The sequence below is a fragment of the Suncus etruscus genome, chromosome 7 (assembly GCF_024139225.1).
Source record: "Suncus etruscus isolate mSunEtr1 chromosome 7, mSunEtr1.pri.cur, whole genome shotgun sequence".
NCBI classification, from domain to species: Eukaryota; Metazoa; Chordata; class Mammalia; order Eulipotyphla; family Soricidae; genus Suncus; species Suncus etruscus.
Window position 1 is genome coordinate 43320497 of NC_064854.1, and position 20726 is coordinate 43341222.

Here is a 20726-nt window from a genome sequence, read left to right on the forward strand (position 1 = left end):
TGCAAGCAGCCGATCCAGGACCAAAGGTGGTCGGTTCGAATCTCGGTGTCCCATATGGTCCCCCGTGCCTGCCAGGAGCTATTTCTGAGCAGACAGCCAGGAGTAATCCCTGAGCACCGCCGGGTGTGGCCCAAAAACAAAAACAAAAAAAAAGAAAAATATGAGTGTCTCCCACTTGTATACTGCTGAATTCACTTCAAGTCTCCAAAGAATGAAAATAAAAAAGATATGAGTTTTAAAAGGACCAAGCAGAATTTCCTAAGAGCTAAGCAAAACAGATCTCAATAAGTATATTTTCTAGAATGAGATCCAAGACCTGTTGATTTCAACTACACTTACCCAGAACCTCAAGTATAATTAGTTATGAGAATAATGGCGGAATCAATGATTTCATACTGCTTTGTGCTTGTGATGGGATTATACCTGTCAGTGTCCAAGGGTTACTTTGGCAGGTTCAGGGGACCATATGGGGTGTCGGTGATCAAACCCAGGTCAGCCATGTGCAAGGCAAGCATGCTACTCACTGTACTGTCTCTTGGTCACCCATACTTTTTTAAAAAAAATAAATGTGGAGCTAGCAAAATTAGTACTGCTAGCCACCCCACTCCACTGCCAAAAATAAACCTGAACACTGTCCAAAACCAAAAATGTTTTGCAGCCTCTTTTTTGGGGGGGTGGTAGGAGGTGGAAGTTGGAGCATACAGTTATGCTCAAGGGCTACTCTTGGCAGGATTTAAACCAAGGTCAGCAGAACCCTCCATGCTCTATCTTGTTAGCTAGACACTAAAACAAAAGAACAAACCAGTTCAACCCCCACCAGGAGTGATCCCTGGGCACAGAACCAGGAATCCATACTGAGTACCAGGGTATGACCCCCCCAAACAATTGCACTCCCCCCCAAATAGCCAGAATAACAAGATTCAGCATAAGACAAACAGGGCAATTAAAAAATGAAACAAACTATGAAAATGGCTCAACTTAGCAGCACTGAATAACATATTCTTTTTTTTTTGTTTTTGTTTTTTTTTTTGTTTTGTTTTTGGGCCACACCCGGCGGTGCTCAGGGGTTACTCCTGGCTGTCTGCTCAGAAATAGCTCCTGGCAGGCACGGGGGACCATATGGGACACCGGGATTCGAACTAACCACCTTTGGTCCTGGATCGGCTGCTTGCAAGGCAAACGCCGCTGTGCTATCTCTCCGGGCCCATGAATAACATATTCTTAAAGGCAGGCAGAAAAAGCAAGTCACACAAGAGGACAGTCTAATTCCATATGTCACTGACTCACTGGGACAGGTCTATGTTGCTCGTTCTCCATTTATTCAAGGAGGGAAGCCCTCACCATCGACCTCACCTCCCTGAGTGGGTCGCACCTGGCCCTGCTGAAGGATTACCTCCAACCCTTTGCCTGTCCCCCAAAAGCTGGAGGTCCAGAGTTACACCTGGTTTCTGATCCCCCCCCCACTTCCAAGCATCTCCTAAAGGGGGTCATGGGGATCCCAGTGCTACCCACCCAGGATGACCGAGCCGGTCCATTCCCTGCATGGATTGCCAAGAGGGGTCCTCAGTCTTTCTTGCCTCCTGGCCCTGGACTTCTTGTGAGGAGCACCCCTGAGTTGGAGGGAGTCAGTGTGGACACAGTGGGGGATTCTAGCTTCACTCTGTCCAACAGGGTCTTCTTGAGGGCCGCAGGGGAGATCTTTTCCTGGTCAGCCATGGACTGCAGCTCCCTGTGGATAAAGTCCCAGAAAGGTTGAAGGACGTGTGGGGAGTTGTAGCTCTCCCCATTCAAAAAACCTTCAAAACTTGTTGACATGCTACCATCAGAAAAGTAAAATTCCAGGGCTGGAGTGCTAGTTTACCTTGATGTGGCCAACCCAGATTCTATCTCTGGCACCCCATATTGTCCTAGAACACTGCCAGGAAATGACTCTTGTGTACAGAGGCAGGAATAAGCCCTGTCTACCATAAGGTGTGTCTCCCAAAGAAAACAAAAGCAGGGGCCGGAGCAGTGGCACAAGCGGTAAGGCATTTGCCTTGCATGCGCTAACCTAGGACGAACCACAGTTCAATCTCCCAGCGTCCCAAATGGTCCCCCAAGTCAGGAGCGATTTCTGGGCGCATAGTTAGGAGTAAAAAAAAGTAGAAAAAAAGTAAAACCCTTCATCACTCAGTCTCCCAAGCTTTATGGAACCCTTTCATTGAGAATACTCCCCTCCAACCTATCCCCCATGTAGAGATTTCAAGTGTCTGGGACTGCAGAGGGGAACATGGGAAGGCACAGGGGCTGGGACTAGAAGCTCCCCATTAGCTCCTGCTTCTACCAACACATATTAGTTCTGTGACCTTGGGGAAACAGAGCCTCAGCTTCTCATCTAAAATCCCAGTCACGCCTGCCACAAGAACTGAGTGAGAAACAGGTTGGCAGACAGAGGCTCAGCTAACCAAAGTCTAATCGTTCATGGTTTTGGGCTGCGCAGGCTCTACTGGGGCTGGGTGGACAAAGGCTGAAGGTTCTGCCGTCCAGTGCCCAGCCTGGCCCGGCAGCAGAGGGAGCGACCCACCGAGTGCGGATACAGGAGGCCTCCACGGCGTTGATGAGCAGGGAGCGGAAGCCTCCACTCTCCAGGAAGTGCAGCGCATGGATGGTGGCACCCCCGGGGGAGCACACATTGTCCTTGAGCTGGCCAGGGTGCTGCTCTGAGTCCAGGAGCATCTTGGCAGCCCCCTAGGGTGGGAAAAAAGGTACAGTGACCACCACTCACTGTAGTTCACCCCTCTACTTGTCCTCCCTCCTGCCCCAGCTCAGGGATACCCCCAAAACCCTTGTCTAGAATGTGCAGGGAGAGCTACTAACCAGCAAGGCCTGGGCCCCCAGGCGGACAGCCAGGCGCCTTGGCAGACCCATCTTCACCCCGCCATCGGCCAGCGCATCCAGGGCCATGAATGCCTGAGGAGAGACTGGTTAAGTCCCAGTGCAGCAAGACTGCTAGGGACTGTTTTCCTGGGAACTAAAATGATGATATGGGGCCAGCTGCCTCCAGTAGCGAGCTGTGCCCAGGAGGTAGGTGACCAGAGATGCAGCTCAACAGTCCTGGGCTTCTGAGGCCCTGGATTAAGCCCCAGATCTCTTTCACACACACACACATGCACAGACATTTACCCTCATACACATAAGCGTGGAGGATCTCATAGCCCAAAACCATCCACCAGTTCCCCAAGATGCTGGAAGGGCAAAGCACATGAAGGCCTCACATAGGCAGGCCCGCTGCCGCTGAGGCCAGTGACGGCGTCAATTAGGTCCTCCTCCACCTCTGTGCAGAAGCCCACGCTGCTCATGAGCTGCTCCAGCAGCTGTCCATCCTCCACGAGGGCATGCGTGCCCGTGGCATACACTGTGGCACCTTCCCGCACCACCACGGGCGTGTTGGTCATACAGCGGATGACCTTGGGGGCAGACTGGAAAGTCATCAGCTTCTGAAGCAGAAAGAGGGTCAGGAGTTGGCTCAGCACTGTCCCCGCCAGCACCCCTCCCTCACACCCACTGCTGTCACTCCCTGGTCTGCAGAAATAGTCACCTTCTCCACAGAGCTGATGGTGACCCCAGCTGCACAGGAGACCACAATGTGCCGGGCCTGGACGTCAGCCCCAATCTCGTCCAGGATGAAGGGGATGATGTGCGGCTTCACGGCCAGGAATAGCACGTCACTGTTTCTCACCGTCTCCTTGTTGCTCCGGGTCAAGTTCACTCCCATTTTCTACGGGTGGAGAGAAGGCTGCTGACCCCCATGGACACCAAGTTTCCCAGCACAGTAACCGATCACTGAGTGAGCGCCGCATCCCAACTCATACATCTCCATGGTCATCCCCCATCTCCAACATCCCCATCTCTGACACCCCCATCCAGGCCAGGTCCACTCTGGCCATCTGCTCATCAACCTACCCTAGAGTAGAGTCCTAAGCACTAAGTCCCATCTCCCAGGCACCATCTCTATTTCCTGCCTCAGTGGTGACTCTCCGCAAAACCTTCCCATCGTCAACATCTTCTAAACTGTGATAAAGTTGTGATTAAGTGTCTTAACCTCTGTACTACCTCTTCAGCTTAAGATATTTTTTCCCTCTCAATTTTTGGGTCACACCCAGCAGTACTCAGGATTTACTCCTGGCCCTATATAGGCCTAGATCATTCCTGACAGGGCTCAGCGAATCCTATAGAGCCAGGAATTGAACAAGGCAAGAGCACTACCCACAGTACTAACTTTCCAGCTCAAACAAAAAAACAAATACATATGTTTGGGTGCTGCATCCAGTAATGCTCAGGTTTTACTCCTGTTTACTCTATGCTCAGAAATCACTATTGGCAGGCTCTGGGGTCCAAATGGGATGGCAGGGATCGAACCTGCATTGGCCACATGCAAGGCATGACCATAGCCCTATCTGCTATGCTACTGCTCTGTAGCCACCCTTTTAAAGAAACTATTAACTTGCCAAGTATTTTCCTACTTGACTCACTAATGACTCATTATCTAACTCAGCAAAGAGTGCCAGCCTCCATTTACAAACAAGGAGCCTGAGCCTCACAGCCAGTCTCCTTGAGCCACATGGGTAAATGAAGAGAAAAACCAGAATAACCAGGTCCTGACCTCATGATGGTGTGGATCTACCAACTTCCAATTTTATGATGGTGCAATATATGTTAAGTGATGTCCTTTCCATAGGAAAAAAACAGTTCCAACATTTTCATCCTCTCCTGGGCCTCAGGAGCCCACCCACTCAGATCTGATGTGAGTGAAAGATCTGAGGAGTGACAATACCAAGATAATAACACTTTACTATAAGACACTATAAAACAAGCTTACTTTACACAGCTTCTGAGCCTGTTTCAGTATGGCTGGGCTTAATGTTTGGCACGTTAAGGTGCACTAAATCATTTTCACATAAAAGCATTTTACATTTATTTTGATGTTACCAGGAAATAGCCACATCAGAAGTCAGAGGAAACCTGATCTTCCTATATGCCACGTACACACCAGCACTCATGATGAGCTCAATTCACTTCTGGAAGCACTTCAGCGTGTGGATTTGAACCAAATGCACAGACAGGCTGCTGGGAGCCTCTGCCCCACTCAACTGCCCTAAGGACAGGCGTGCAGCCTAGATAGCAACCACCAGCAACCCAACCAGCACTCAGCTTATCTGGGCTAGCAAGCACATTCTCCATGGTCTCCACCCTCCCCGCACCCTTCAGCCCCACCTACCCTGAGCGATGCCACCGTTGGCAAATCCATCTCCGGGGAGCTGGCTATTATCTTGTGAGCAGAAAGGATGCCTGGGGGGGAGAAAGGTCTTTTCATTCAGTGGGGTGCTTCTAAAAGGGCCCCACCCATCACCCATCACCCTTGTAACTAGAGGGATCTTCTGGGGACATGAGGTGGGGATGGTTGGGATGCTCAGGACAAGGTGTTGGGGCACCAAGGCTGCACCTGGAGGTGCTCAGGGGTGCTTGCAGGTGTCAGCGATCAAACTCAGGGCATCGCACATGCTAATACTGGTTCTCTTCCCCGTGAAACATTACTTTATTTGAACTCATTTTTGTCAAGTCTTTTTGACTTTTATTTGGGGGGAATTTGGGGCCGCACCCGGCGGCGCTCAGGGGTTTCTTCTGGCTCTGAGCTCAGAAATGGGTCCTGGCAGGCTCAAGGGGGGACCATATGGGATGCCGGGGATCAGACTAGCTTAGGGACTCCCCGACCCCGCCTTCCCGCGCTCGCCTGCGGCCGTGAAGCCCCGCGCCAGGGCACAGGCCAGCTGGCCGGCGCCGATGAAGCCCACGCTCATAGTGCAAGGATACGTGTGCGCCCGCGGCCACTGGAACCCCGCCGGCTCGGCCCGCGGTAGGGAGGGAGGGCCGTGGAGGTGCGCGGAGCTGCAGGGAGCTTCCGGGCACGCTCGCTCCCACCACGTATCGGGCCGCGTGGTGCCGCCCCCAGAGAAACGACCAATCAGATGCGGACCTCTCAGGACGGACCAATCCGAGCTAAGATGTACCCGTCTCGTAACGGCCGAGTGGCCCCGCCCCCTAGAAACAACCAATTAGCTGCGGAGGGCTCAGGACGGGCCAATCTGCGCCAAGACTGGGAGATGAGCCCGCCTCCTATAGGACGTGGCCCCGAGAAACAACCAATCAGCTGTTGACTTCTTGGGATGGACCAATCCGCGCCAGAATTGGATGATGTGCCCGCCTCATACAGGACGTGGTCCCACCCCCCAGAAACGACCAATCCACTGCGGAGCGCTCAGGACGGACCAATCCGCGCCCGGACTGGGAGATGTGCTCGCCTCCTGTGCGCGTGATTTGGTGACGCAACAGTGGACTTCCCGCCCCTTCCCGGGAGCGCTCACGTAGCCGTTGGGAACGGTCTTGGGGCTCTGCTCGGCTTTGGCTGCTGTTATTCCCGGCCTTAGCCACCGGCGCCCTCCCGGGCAAGAGCAAGTCTCCAGGTGGCCGACCTCGGGGCTCAGACGGGACCTTCTCGGGCGGCGGTTCGGACGCGATCTAGAAACCTGTGGGCTGGTCCCTGAGTCGCTCCTCCCCGGGTTCAACGGGTGGAAAGTGGCCTCGAGGCGCCTGGACGGTTTATCACTGGAGCTGGTGTGGTTGGCGCCAGGCTTAAGTGAACCAACTTGGCTAGTTCTCCCGTTGAGAAAGTTCCTGAATTGGAAGACGTGGCTTAGGGCCTGCTGGCTCGTGATGGGGATTCTTCCAACCCCACCCTGTCCTCTGTCACCTGCAGCTTTAAGCCACACCAAAGGGACCCTCCCCGTTTCACCATAAGTTTCAGGCATCACAGAGAATAGATATCAGAAAAGTAGACGATGCAAAAGTAGAGGAAGGCAAAGTCGTTCCTAGACGCTTCCGAGGCTGCTGCAAAGACTGGAGACATATTTCCCCTACCTTGGGGACCAGTTTTTGGTTTTGGTTTTGGTTTTTTCTTTTTGGGGTCCATGCCTGAAGGTGCTCAGGGATTACTCCTGGATCTGCACTTAGGAATCACTCCTGACTGGCTTGGGGAACCCTCTGGGATGCCAATGGGTCTGAGCATGCAAGGCAAGCTCCCTACTCAACTACCTGCTGAGCTATCTTTATGCCCCCAGAGTAGTTTTTCTAGTCCTTTTTATATAATTCACACCCCTAGCCCCAACCCAGTTGTTTGCTCTGGTGTTTCTCTACTTGGTCACACTCCTGAGTAAGGGCCCTTGGTTTTTTCACCTTTAAGAATGAGTCCTTCACCTGGATTCGATCCTCGGCATCCCATATAGTCCCCTAAGTCCTCCAGGAGTAACTGCCAGGTGTGCCCCACCCCACAAAAAAAGCCCTTGGGGCTGGAGTTATAATAGCACAGCGAGTTGTGCGTTTTGACTTGCAAGTGGCAGATCTGGGCTTACCATATGCCCCCCTACCAGCCTGCCAGCCTGAGCGCCACCAGGTGTAGCACAAAAGAAAAAATGAAACCTATGGATTGGGGTAGGAGTCCTCAAACTTTTTAAACGGGGCCAGTTCACTGTCCCCCAGACCATTTATAGTAAAAACAAAACTTATGAACGAATTCTTTTTTTTTTTTTTTTTTTTTTTTGGTTTTTGGGCCACACCCGGTAATGCTCAGGGGTTACTCCTGGCTATGTGCTCAGAAGTTGCTCCTGGCTTGGGGGACCATATGGGACACCGGGGGATCGAACCACAGTCCATCCAAGGCTAGCGCAGGCAAGGCAGGCACCTTACCTTTAGCGTCACCGCCCGGCTCCCCATGAACGAATTCTTATGCACACTGCATATATCTTATTTTGCAATGAAGAAACAAAACAGATACATATACAATATGTGGCCTGCGGGCCATAGTTTGAGGACCACTGGGGGGTGAGACTAGGTTAAATCCCCCTGTCCCAGAGTGGTTTGTAAAAATGGTGATTGTATTTATATCCAAAAAAATGTCAGAGGGGCTGGAGAGGTGACGCAGGGCCTAAGGCGTCTGCCTTGCCTGCACTAGCCTAGGACTGACCGTGGTTAGTCCTCATATGGTCCCACAAGCCAGGAACAATTTCTGAGCACATAGCCAGGAGAACCCCCTGAGCGTCACAGGGTGTGGCCCAAACAAACAAAAAATGTCGGGTCCATAGCAATAGCTCAGCGGTAGAGCATTGTCTTGTAAGCAACTGACCCTGGACCTGGACGGACCAGACCGCTGTTCCATCCTTGGTGTCCCATGTGGTTCCCCAAGCCAGGAACGATTCTGAGCGTATAGCCAGGAGTAATCCCTGAGCGTAACCTGGTGTGGCCCAAAACCCAAATAGTAATAATAATAATAGGGCCCGGAGAGATAGCACAGCGGCGTTTGCCTTGCAAGCAGCCGATCCAGGACCAAAAGTGGTTGGTTCGAATCCCGGTGTCCCATATGGTCCCCCATGCCTGCCAGGAGCTATTTCTGAGCAGACAGCCAGGAGTAACCCCTGAGCACCGCCAGGTGTGCCCAACACCCCCCCAAAAAAAAAGAAATAAAAAAAATAATAATGTCACCTTGTCTGTTTAGAAAAGCAATATCTAAAAAAGAAAGAAGAAAAGCAATATCTATTGTGAGGTAACTCATACATATGGAGAATATTTTGTGGGTTTTTTTTTGTTTTTTGTTTTTTTTTTTGGTTTTGGGTTTAGGGGAGGGTGGGTTTGGGTTTTAGGTCATACACAGTGACACTCTGGTTACTCCTATCTCTGCACTCTAAAATTACTCCTGGCAGGTCTCAGAGTATACTGGGGATCAGACCCAGACCGGCAAATGCACAACCTGCTGTACTATTACTCTGGCGCCTGGAGGATATTTTGGACACTGCAAAGAATGTCCAAGTCAGAGCCAGAGGGATATTTGCTTTGCATGCAGCCAATGTGGATTTGATCCTCAGCATCCCATATGGTCTTTTGAGGCTGCCAGGAGTACCTGTGAGTGACAATGGGTATGGCCTAAAAACCAAAAAAAAAAGTTCAAGTCAAAATCACCTCTAATGAATAGAGTCTGGGAACTTGAACCTGATCACTTCTTCCAGTGGGCAGGAGGTTCACTAGGGCCCACTTGGTGGACAGCTGCCCACTGGGGAACCTCAGCTCAGTTCAAAGGGCAGAAAAAGTGAAATAACCCCTTTACCAATCTTCCTTTCTCAGTTCTCAATTAGAGATATTCAGTTCGGGGCCTACTGAGACTTTGTCCAACAGTCAACATGGAGCATCGAAGCCGTCCTAGGACCAAAGGCTTGGGCAGAATCCCTGGGACTCAGCCTCGAAACCCCAGGGTTCCACTCCCCTTACATGTGGAACAGGAGGCCAGGGAAGGAGAAGAATGGGAACAGCGAGATGTGCATCGTCAGCGGACTCCTGTCTACAGCCCAGCAGAAAGTGAAGAGTTGACAGATAATGTAGCCATTTCCAAGCCAGCACCCTATTGGGAAGGGACAGCTGTGATAAATGGAGAGTTTAAAGAGCTGAAATTGACTGACTATCGTGGGAAGTACCTGGTTTTTTTCTTCTATCCACTTGATTTCACTTTTGTGTGTCCCACTGAAATTATCGCCTTTGGTGACAGAATTGAAGAATTCAGATCGATAAACACGGAAGTGGTTGCATGTTCTGTCGATTCTCAGTTTACCCATTTGGCCTGGATTAATACACCTCGAAGACAAGGAGGACTTGGGTCCACAAGGATTCCACTTCTTTCAGATTTGACCCATCAAATTTCCAAGGACTATGGCGTATATTTGGAAGACGCTGGCCATACTCTGAGAGGCCTCTATATTATTGATGACAAAGGAATTCTAAGACAAATTACTCTGAATGATCTTCCTGTGGGTAGATCTGTGGATGAGACACTACGTTTGGTCCAAGCATTCCAGTATACTGACAAACATGGAGAAGTGTGCCCTGCAGGTTGGAAGCCTGGTAGTGAAACAATAATCCCAGATCCAACTGGAAAACTGAAGTATTTTGACAGACTCAACTGAAAAATGCTTCCTCAGTTTTAATTCTTGAAACCTCAATAAACAAAATTCACCTTTTTTGCTTTGTTTTATTTTGGAGGGGGTTCTTTGTTTTGGGGGCCATGCCCTGGATGCTCAGGGGTGCTTTCTTCTGGCTCTCCACTCAAGGAACACTCCTGGTGAGGCTCAGAACCATTAGGGGTTCTGGGGATCCAACTTGGATTGCCCAATTGCAAGGCAAGTTGCAAGCCCTGCTTACTGTAATCTCTCTCTCCAGCCCTGAGTTCAAATTCAAAAGAAATCACCCATAAGGGGGTTGAGGATACAAGCCAAAAGGCTGAAGCACAGACTTTGTATGCAGGAATCCCTGATTTAATCCCAGCACCTAGCACTACATGGTGACCCCAGCACCCTGAAGCACATAGCTACAATAGCCTCCCAGCATTCACTGGACATGCCTTCAAAATAAAACTAAAATCAATCAAACCATATTTTAAGGATAGTGTTTTGTAAATATTTTGGTATGTTTTCTTATCACTTTGTATTATATAGTTCATCACTGGAAATAAAGGATATATCAGACATATCCATATGACATATATCAGAAGCACTTACTTTGGTTTTAGGACCTCACGAGGCAGTGCCCAGGGGCACTCTTAGTTCTCTAAACACCAGGGTGGGAATTGAAGCTGAGCCTCTGCATGCAAAGCTTATACTCAACCCAGTGAGGAAGCTCTCCAGTCCCATTTTATTTAAATGAAAATATTTTAAAGTTACTTTAGTGACTAACATTGCATTCATTATATGGATATGCTGTACAGTTTAACCATTTTCCCAAAGATCATTAATCATACTAATTTATCTTATATACACTTTTTAAAAAGTTTTTGGGCCACCCTGGTGGTGCTCAAGGATCACTCCGAGCAGGGGGCAGGGTTGTCACATGTAGGATTGAACCTGGCCTGGCAGTGTACAAACAAGAACCTTAACTCACTGCACTCTATCTGGCCCCTGATAGACCTTTTTTTTGGGGGGGGGGGTTGTAATACCCTCTATGCTCAGGCCTAACTCCTGGTTATGTGCTCAGGGATAATTTCTTGGGATGCCAGGGATAGAACCCAGGTTGACTGTGTGCAGGACAAGTTCCCTACCTTTTCTGTAATATCACTCCAACCCCAACAATTCAAAGATTTAACAGCTTGAAACAATTTGTTATCTCTGGTGTAGTAGGCTGGAAGTCTCATGGGTCTAACTGGTGTCCCTCTCAAAGTCCCTTTGACCAAATATCCATGACACCTGATTTGCAGTCAGAGCCAGAGGTGCTGGGAGAAAACAGCTTCCAGATGCCTTTACATTGTTGGGAGACGTCAGTGCCTTGTGGCTGTATTGCTGAGGTACCTACTCTTCCCTCGTCCTTTTCTAATTCTTGTGGCCACTCCCATTTTCTGTCCCATGGTCCTTTCAAATGTGCAGTAGGGAGTCAAATCTTTTTCCCATTAATTTCTTTCTTCCTCTCTTTCTCAAACTTCTACCCAGAGAAAGTCTCTGCTACAAACATGTTATTTGATTAGGTTGGGTACCTGTGGATAATCCAAGTTACTTTCCCTGGGTTTTGTTTTTTTTTTTTTTTGGTTTTTGGTTTTGGGTCATACCCAGCAGCACTCAGGGGTTCTGGCTCTACGCTCAGAAATTGCTCCTGGCAGGCTCGGGGACCATATGGGACACCGGGATTCAAACCAATGACCTTCTGCATGAAAGACAAGCACCTTACCTCCATGCTATCTCTCCGGCCCCTACTTTCCCTGTTTTAAAGTCTGAACCTTTATGACATCATCAATATTTCTTTGTCACGCAATAATATAGACTCAGGTGACAAGTGTTGTGAGGGCCTGGATGTCCTTGGTGAAGAATATTCTATCTACCACATCCTCTCTTTGTGCTCTGAGTCCCTCCTTACATTGTGAGGTGAACCTTAGCTCATAGGGCCTGATGCAACAGGCCCATCCTCACTGTTGGTTGGGAGTCTATAGCCCTTTTAAAGCTCTGGAAGGACTCGTGAGTAACTAGTAGGATTCTTTAGATGATACTGATATCCCTCTTGAGGAGTTAGCACTGCTAGGTCCCGGTACACACCCCAAGTTTGAGAAAGATACCATTTAATGCCACATGGAGATGATCTAGCCAGTTACAAGTAAGAGACAAACCTTCTCTACCTACAATAGTCTCACTGGGGCCTTAAAACCTGACTATTCATTAACCTGTTCCATTTATCCTTCCACTATCCAGTAGCTATGAGCATTGGGGGGTAAAAGAAAAATTGAGAATATGTGGACTTCATATACAAGGAGAAGCAGTTGATTGAGATAGGTAATTGTGTTAACTTCTGAATGAATTTTTTTCTGGGAGGGGAGGGTTGGGGATCATACTAATCATACTAAGTGGTTATTCCTGACTTCATGTCAGGAGCAACCCCTGTCTGTGCTTGGGGATCATATATGATGCCAGTGATTGAAACTGGGTCAGTAGCATGCAAGGCAAACAATTTAACCTCTGCCCCCTCACCCCATGACATTTTAACCTAATGCCCGAGTCTGTACACACCTCCTGTGGTTTGGAAAGGATTCAATAGATTTGAGTTGCCTCTGCCTTAAATTCTTTTATTGAGGTTCCCCAACAGTGTTCTAGGAACTGGAGCCACTCCTGGAAACACTCAGCCCAGCTATGTGAACCTGACCATTCATGCTCTCACCTGGCAGTGCAGAGAATTAACATTTCTTTTTTTTTTTTTTTTTTTTTTTTTTTTTTGGTTTTTGGGCCACACCCGGTAACGCTCAGGGGTTACTCCTGGCTATGTGCTCAGAAGTTGCTCCTGGCTTGGGGGACCATATGGGACACCGGGGGATCGAACCGCGGTCCGTCCAAGGCTAGCGCAGGCAAGGCAGGCACCTTACCTTTTAGCGCCACCACCCGGCCCCTAGAATTAACATTTCTACACCAAGTGGTGCCTTGCAGTGCTGAGGATTAAACTCAGGACATCTGCATGAAACATCGGACTCCAGCCTTTGGCGGTATCTACTCAGATCCTACTTTCATTTTTAAAGGTGGAGATATAATACCTCCTTCAAGGAATTCCAGGAATTAAGTGATGTGTCTGAAATTGCCTAGACAGCTACTTGAGTTATAGTGAATGCTTAATAAATGCTCACCTGGGCCAGAAAGATAGCTCAACAGTCTGAGTGCTGAAACCTTTGCATGCAAGAGGCTCAAGTTTGACTTCTGGTATTTCACAGTTCTGCTGCGCACTACTACCAGAAATCCCTGAGCACAGTAAGAATGGCCCAAAGTCTAAAAAAATTTAAATGTCAGCTTATTTATCTCGCTGATGTCACCTCTAACTTGTGCCCCAGTGTTAGCAAGGGTTAAAGAGCTAAGAAGTAGTATAGACCAACCTCAGTGACCCCAAACAGTAACATAGAAGGTTCAGCTAGCAACAACCACAGCCCAGTAAATCTTTAGACAGTGATTTTGGTAACATCATGGAGAGATATAACAATCATTTCAAACTGACCCTTGATATAAGTCTTGATCATTTCACTTGCCTTTGTTTATAACAATCTTAAGTAAATTTGTGCCTGCAGGGAGGCAGGGTATGGTGATGGGTGGGAAACTGGGGACACTGGTGAAGAGAAGGTCACATTGGTGGGATTGGTGTTTGAATATTTAATGCCTGAAATGACTTATTATGAACAACTTGGTAAATCATAATATTAAAACTTTTTTTTTTTTTTTTTTTGGTTTTTGGGCCACACCCGGCGGTGCTCAGGGGTTACTCCTGGCTGTCTGCTCAGAAATAGCTCCTGGCAGGCACGGGGACCATATGGGACACCGGGATTCGAACCAACCACCTTTGGTCCTGGATCGGCTGCTTTCAAGGCAAACACCGCTGTGCTATCTCTCCGGGCCCTATAATATAAAAACTTTTTTAAGAAGAAGAGTATAGGGGCTGGAGAGATAGCATGGAGGTAAGGCGTTTGCCTTTCATGCAAGAGGTCATCGGTTCGAATCCCAGCGTCCCATATGGTCCCCTGTGCCTGCCAGGAGCAATTTCTGAGCATGGAGCCAGGAGTAACCCCTGAGCACTGCCGGGAGTGACCCAAAAACCACAAAAAAAAAAAAAAAATTAAAAAAAAAAAAGAAGAAGAGTATAGAAATGATTGCAGTACTTCTTTGGGGGATAAAATTGGGAAACAGGGGCCAGAGAAATAGCACAGTGGTAAGGCATTTGCCTTGCGTTTGGCCAAGCCTGGAAGGAAGAAATAATATTATATATAATATATATAACAATATTTATATATATATATATATATATATATATATATATATATATAATTTGGTTTTTGGGCCACACCCGGCGTTGCTCAGGGCTTACTCCTGGCTGTCTGCTCAGAAATAGCTCCTGGCAGACACAGGGGACCATATGGGACACCGGGATTCGAACCAACTACCTTTGGTCTTGGATCGGCTACTTGCAAGGCAAACGTCACTGTGCTATCTCTCCAGGCCCAATATATAATATATTATATCGATTCTTGGCATCCCTAATGGTCCCCCGAGCTTGCCTGGAGTTATTTCAGAGCTCAGAGTCAGGATCAACCTCTGAGCATCGCCAGAAGTGGCCCAAAAACCAATCAATCAATCAATAAACTGCTTAAAATTGGGGAATAAAATATAAATAAAAGCATCATATAATTTTGATTATTTCAAAAAGTCATCACCTCTAGGAAGTTGGGGTCATCCTCTTCAGGTCAGTCCCCAAATATTCCTCTAACTCCTCATTGCTGCCCCCATCCCTCCTTTGTAGAATATTATGTAAAGGAATTACAGGGACACAGAATGAAGTTATACTTTATTTCAATAGGTTGTCTATATTTTTTTACATTTATTTTCTAAATTAAAAACACACATGTTAATACTTGTCACTCGTGTTCTTTAAAATATTGGCAAAATAGCTTAAGTCTGGTGGAGGAGGTAAGGATGAGGCTGGCTGAATCCCAGGACAATTGCAGTTAGAGCTGAATTCCAGCTTCTATTTAAAAAGAAAGGATGATTCCTGTGTTTTGGCATTTGTTTGGGGGTAAGGAATTGTTTTATTTTTGTTTTTGGGTCACACCCAGCTGTGTTTAGAGCTGACTCCTGGCTCTGTGCTCAGGTATCACTCCTGGCAATGCTTTGGCCAGGGATTGAACCCAGATTTGCCACATGTAAGCAAGGGCCCCACCCACTGAACCATCTCTACAGCCCTGGGATCAGGATTTGTATCTTTAGCCCATCCCAGTGGCCTCATTGTAAGTGCTTGAAGGGGACATGAAGTGGAGCAATGCAACAATGCTGGGAAGGGAAAGGGGGCACTCAATCGGGGTGGGGTAACATGCTAGGTAGACATCTAAGACCTACACTAAGCCTGTTTGATGCCTGAGTTCAGACGGGTCTGGGCTGCTCCCCACGCCTACGGCTCCAGCTTCCTGGGCACAGGTGCCCCATCTGAGGCACAGCTGCACTTCTGCACCCTCATGTTGGGCAGGCTGACCACTTGGGGCCTGAGCCGGCCACCCTCTTTGATGCTCACAATCATGGGCAGGGAGGTGGTCTCCGAGGCAATGCACTGCCGGGGACCCAGAAAGGGCCACTTGAAGGTCAGGGGTTCCGGAGGCTGCAGGCAGGTGCCCACACACTCATAGGCCAGGAAGCCGGGGGGCTCCAGGACCCAGTTCTCGGCCCACTTCAAGCCCTGCAGGTCAATGTACATCTCTTGACGGCAGCAGCGGGTACTCCCTCTCGTGGGTGTCTCAGGGTCACAGTTGCCCTGGGCCCTGTGGAACAAGGACAGAGAGAGGTCAGCTGCAATGCAGATGGGTTCCATGGGGGCATCTGGAGAAGTATTTAGAATCTACCTTTCCTAAGTTCTAAAAGCTGAGTATCTGCGACAAATGGTGACTAAAAACCCAAAGCCAAGCCATAAAATCTATGAGCAGGGAGAGGGCTCACTGGGCTGGAGCATATGGTTCTGCTCAGGAGCCCTGGTTTGATCCCTGGCACCACATGTTGTCCAGAGCATTTCCGGGAGCAGCCCCCAGTACAGAACTGGAAGTAAAGCACCACCAGGTGTGGCCCCAAAAACCAAGGGCTGGATGTGGCTCTGGTGGAGCATCTGCCCTGCATCACATGAGACCCTGCGTTAGATCTCTGGCTCTGAAAACAGACAACATACAGGGCCTGGAGAAATAGTACAGTGGACAAGTCATGTCCAACGCGAGGTACCAGTATCAATCCGCAGTACCTCCTATGGACCTCTGAGCCCCACCAGGAATGATCCCTGAGCACCCAAAGAACCCCAGAAACTACAATCAAATATTGGGGGACAGAAGGGTAGCTAAGGCAAGCAGAGAGTATGCTGGGTTCAATATCTGGGACCTCACAGTCCCTCCATCATGGGCTGTAGCTCCAACCCCTTCCCCCAAATCGAACCAAAAAGTTGATGTTTGGGAAAAGGATAACTAGAAATAAGCAAGAAACACTGGCCGCGGGGAAGGGCTTTGGCGTATTCCATCCACACAGCACCCCGAAAAGGTGCCGCTAGCGTGCGGGTACGAGTCTAGACCCAGGCAGGGTGCAGGAGCCTACCCATAGTCCTTGAGGTCCAGCGTATGTAGCTCCAGCTGCGGCTCGGGCCGACCCGGCGCGCCCTGGCCCTGCGCGGCGAAGCGAACCAGCCGGTGCGCGCCGGAGGCCTGCGGCGGGCCCAGGTGCTCGCGCTGCACCGACACCTGCAGCAGCAGCGGCGGCCGCGGCCCGCTCAGCTGCTGCCAGAAGTTCACCGCCTCGGTCACGTCGAAGGTCTTCCAGCCGCTCTCGTGCACGGACACCAGCCTGCGGGAGGGCGGGCGCACAGCCAGGCTCGCCGCCGCCCTCCAGCCGCCCCGCCCGGCCCGGCCCGGCCCGCACCGGCCCCGCACCCCGGCCCACCTGGAGTCGACGAGCGCCGTGCGGTTGGAGCCGTCGGCGCGGACGCGCAGCCACTCGACGGTGACCCGGGCGCGGGCGCCGCGCGGGGACAGGCGCTCCAGCTTGCGCAGCGCCGCCTTGGCCACGGGCTCCTGGAAGAGGCGCAGCGCGGCCTGCACCAGCTCGTGGTGCGCCGGCAGCCGCTGCTCCATGCCGAACACCAGCAGGTAGGTGGACGCCTCGGACACCAGGGACCTGCCGGCCACCTCTGGGGTGGGGGGACACGTGCCGGGTCAGGGGAGCCCTGAGCGGCAGCCACTGGGGGTGGTGGTGGCAAACAACAGCCCCTGTTCTTTTTACCCTGTGCCCCAACCCAGCTACCCCAATCGTCCTGAACTCTGGAACCCTCAACCGCAGGGTGAGACTTGGACTCCTCCCCTGGGCGCCCCATCTGGCTCTAGGTCTAGGCCCTGCTCCACCCTAAAGGGTCAAATAGCTCAGTGATCCACGCTACGATCTTAGTGTACTCCCAAGTTGTCTCTGCACAGCGACACCCTTTAATAAGTCAAGGGAGTGGAGGAAGAACAGACAGTTCAGCAGGGAAGGTGTCTCCTTCCATGCACCTGACCCAGATTCGGTACTTGGTATGCATCCCATCGGGGTACCCGAGCAACTGCCAGGAACAATCCCTGAGCACAGTCAGGAGTAAGCATAGTTGGATGCTAAGCGGCCCCCAAACCAACAAAACATTTCCCAGAGTAAGCACTACACTAGACGAGCAGAGGTCAGACAGGGGCAGGAGAGGACTCTGAAGCTCAAGGCTGGTTCTTAGTGGCCTGGGAAATGGAGCCCAGAAAACATTGGCTGAGCCAGGGCTTCTGACCACCTCACCCACTGCCTCTCCCACTGTTCCTTCCTTCCCTCCCCACCACTCCTTTCAGATGCGTTGGCATGGCCAATGGGTCCAGGCTAGCCCAGCGGCTCCTGGCTGGAGAGATGGGAGCCTCTATCCAGATGATACAGGAGCCCATCCCGGCCCTCCTTGGTCTCTAGACACCCCAACAGATGGGCAGGCCCAGTTAGCCCACCCCAGGACCTGCGGCAGGATAACCTCACCTCGGAAGTGCTGGCTGAACCTCTTCCCTCGAGAGTGGGCCTGGTGGCTGTCCCGCAGCAGCGCCACGTACTGGGCCCTCACGTAGGCCGGGGTCACCAGCTGCTCCACATCGGCCTGGTCCAGGACGGGCACCTCGCTTAGGTGCAGCTGCTGTAGCAGGCTGCCCAGGATCTGCTCCCCAGTCAGCGGCGCCCCTGGGCTGGCCATTGCCCAGAGTGCCCAGCAGAAACCCCACAGCCTCATGGTGACGCTCTAGGGAGCAGGGGGGGAGAGCCGAGTGTCCCCTAGAAGGCTGGCAAGGGTCCCAGTGGGGTGAGGGTGAGTGGAGAGCCAGGAGGGACCAGCTTTATAGCAGCCTGGGGCTGGGCTGGGGGAGGGGAGGGAGGTCACACCCCCTGGGACCTCCTGGGAGTCAGCGGCCAGACAGGGCCCTGAGCGTGAGGAGGGGGCTGTCTGGATGCCACACTCTGGCCATTGTCTGGAAGCTCAATTCTAACTTTAGAGCCTTTGAGTTTCCGTTCCATAACTTGTCCTAGTCTGTGAGAAGTGAACACATTCCTGTGAAAGAGCTGCTTCAGTGTCTTCTCTGCGTCCAGACTCTTCTAGATCTCTCTCCTGGAGATGCCTGGGAGTGTCTGTTCTTCACATTTGTTCTGCTTTCCTGCCTCCTTGGACAAGCTCTATACTGTCTCCCTCTGCTCTGTTCCCCACACAGCCCTATGCTCCTGTCTGCAGTCCCTCAGACACGCAGTCCTCCCCATACAGAGGAAAGCTCTGCCCGTCCATCGATGTCTTTGCTCTGGGGTGCCTGGTTCTGCTTGCTGAGCTCTAGCTGGGAGCTGCCTGGACTCACATACCAGGTTCAGTCTGAGCCCACATCAGATGCAGGTCCAGCATAGGGGGACAAGGACTAAAAAGCAGGGTCAGGGATGCTGGAGGCTTGTCCTCTGCCAAACCCTGGCCCTGGGTTATGACATGGTGAGGAGATTCCCACTTGTCCTCAAGCACACATGGCTAAGTTGTGTTTACACCTGGAGCTTTTTTCCCCCCCTCAGCATCTCAGTTTCCTCTGCTCTTGAAGGGGATATAACAGTTGGTGCAGAGGGAACATGAATTCCTCAGTGAATTCAGAGAAAGCTCAGGGGTGACTGTGGGGTCCTGGCAAACACACCACAAGACACAAGCAATAACCACCCATCTTCATTCCCAAGAGAAGGCCTCCCAAAAGCTGGCCACTGTGAGAATGGTCATTTCTGGGGACCCCTCTAAGGCAGGTATATTCAGAGTACAGACAATTTTTATTTAAAAAAATTTTTTTTTGGTTCTTGGGTCAAACTCAGCAATGCTCAGGGGTTACTCCTGGCACTATGCTCAGAAGTCACCCCTGGCAGGCACAGGGGACCATATGGGATGCCGGGATTTGAACCACCGTCCTTCTTCATGGAAGGCAAATGCCTTACCTCCATGCTATCTTGTCGGCCCCTTATTTCATTTTTTTAATTGAAAACATTGTGATTTACAAAGTTATTCATAGTTGAGTTTCAGACATAGTGACATTTGTGCTTCAGCACAGATTCCATCATCAGTGTCCATGATCCATGTTGACTCTCTCATGATGGACCTTCTCAGAGACCATTCCATGCCACCACCCTCACCCCTGCCAAACATCATAACAGGCACATTTTTAGTTGAAGTTTGGGTTTCATGATTTAATCGTTGACTGTGAGTTGGATATTTAGTTCAGCATGGAACTAAATTTTTCACAGCAGTCAGGGAGACCGCATCAGCCTGTCTTTCAAATACCAGCTTCAAATGCCACATGAAGAAATAGCTGGGGGACTGGAGTGTAGGGAGTTTGCCTTATATGCAACCAACCCAGGTTTGATCTCTGGCATCGCATATTCCACTTGGCATCCCCTGATCTTACCAGGAGTGATTTCTTAGCATAGAGCCAGGAGTGACCCCTAAGCAATGCCAGGAAAACAACAAATAAAAGAAGTAGCCTGGGTAGTGAGGTCTGTGAAGTCACTACAGGCATCATCCCCAGTCTGTCCCTGGCACAGGAGGTATGAGCATGTAGGGACTCAATGACCCTTCCTCAATGTAGCAGCTTCACTCTCTGTTCAAGTTGGAGAGGACAAGGAGTGTGGCTGAGGGCTAAGGACCCCACTGGATTTACAGTACTCCTATTTCTCCCCAGCAAGAGAACCTGGGTTGCTCAAACCAGAATTTCCCCCCAGAGGAGATCACAAGAGCTTCACCACCACATACCTAATCATGCAGCAACTAATGGGGGACAGAATTTGCCAAAGAGGAGGAATGACAGCAACATTTCTAAGATGCCCTGGTCTGCCAACTCTGCTGAGAGCTTCCTGTCCTCACAACAAATTTTTCTATTTTAGAGATGAACAAACAGAAGCAGGGGCAGTATAGCAGGTAGGGCTTTTGCCTTGCACACAGCTGACCTGGGTTCCATCCCATCATCTTCTGAGTCTGCCAGGAGAAATTTCTGAGCACAACAGGTTTAAAAGTAACCCCCCTGGGCCCGGAGAGATAGCACAGCGACGTTTGCCTAGCAAGCAGCCTATCTA

At 50.4% G+C, this 20726-nt stretch overlaps 3 protein-coding genes across 3 annotated transcripts; 1 reads left to right on the forward strand and 2 right to left on the reverse strand.

Moving 5' to 3' along the window:
• Window positions 1–1205: 1205 nt before the first annotated feature.
• PYCR2 (pyrroline-5-carboxylate reductase 2) lies at window positions 1206–5963 on the reverse strand. Its single transcript, XM_049776573.1, has 7 exons — window positions 5771–5963; window positions 5258–5328; window positions 3578–3757; window positions 3255–3476; window positions 2857–2949; window positions 2564–2727; window positions 1206–1729 (listed from the first exon to the last, which is right to left on the reverse strand). Exons 1-7 carry the CDS (start codon window positions 5835–5837, stop codon window positions 1564–1566), a joined length of 963 nt encoding a protein of 320 aa, XP_049632530.1. The 5' UTR covers window positions 5838–5963; the 3' UTR covers window positions 1206–1563.
• A 3300-nt stretch (window positions 5964–9263) lies between these two features.
• LOC126014239 (peroxiredoxin-4-like) lies at window positions 9264–10040 on the forward strand. Its single transcript, XM_049777553.1, has one exon. The coding sequence runs from the start codon at window positions 9264–9266 to the stop codon at window positions 10038–10040; it is 777 nt and encodes a 258-aa protein (XP_049633510.1).
• A 5482-nt stretch (window positions 10041–15522) lies between these two features.
• Window positions 15523–18378, reverse strand: LOC126014240 (left-right determination factor 1-like). The gene is made up of 4 exons (XM_049777554.1): window positions 18135–18378; window positions 17040–17286; window positions 16698–16943; window positions 15523–15886 (listed from the first exon to the last, which is right to left on the reverse strand). The coding sequence occupies exons 1-4, from the start codon at window positions 18376–18378 to the stop codon at window positions 15523–15525; spliced, it is 1101 nt and encodes a 366-aa protein (XP_049633511.1).
• Window positions 18379–20726: the final 2348 nt, after the last annotated feature.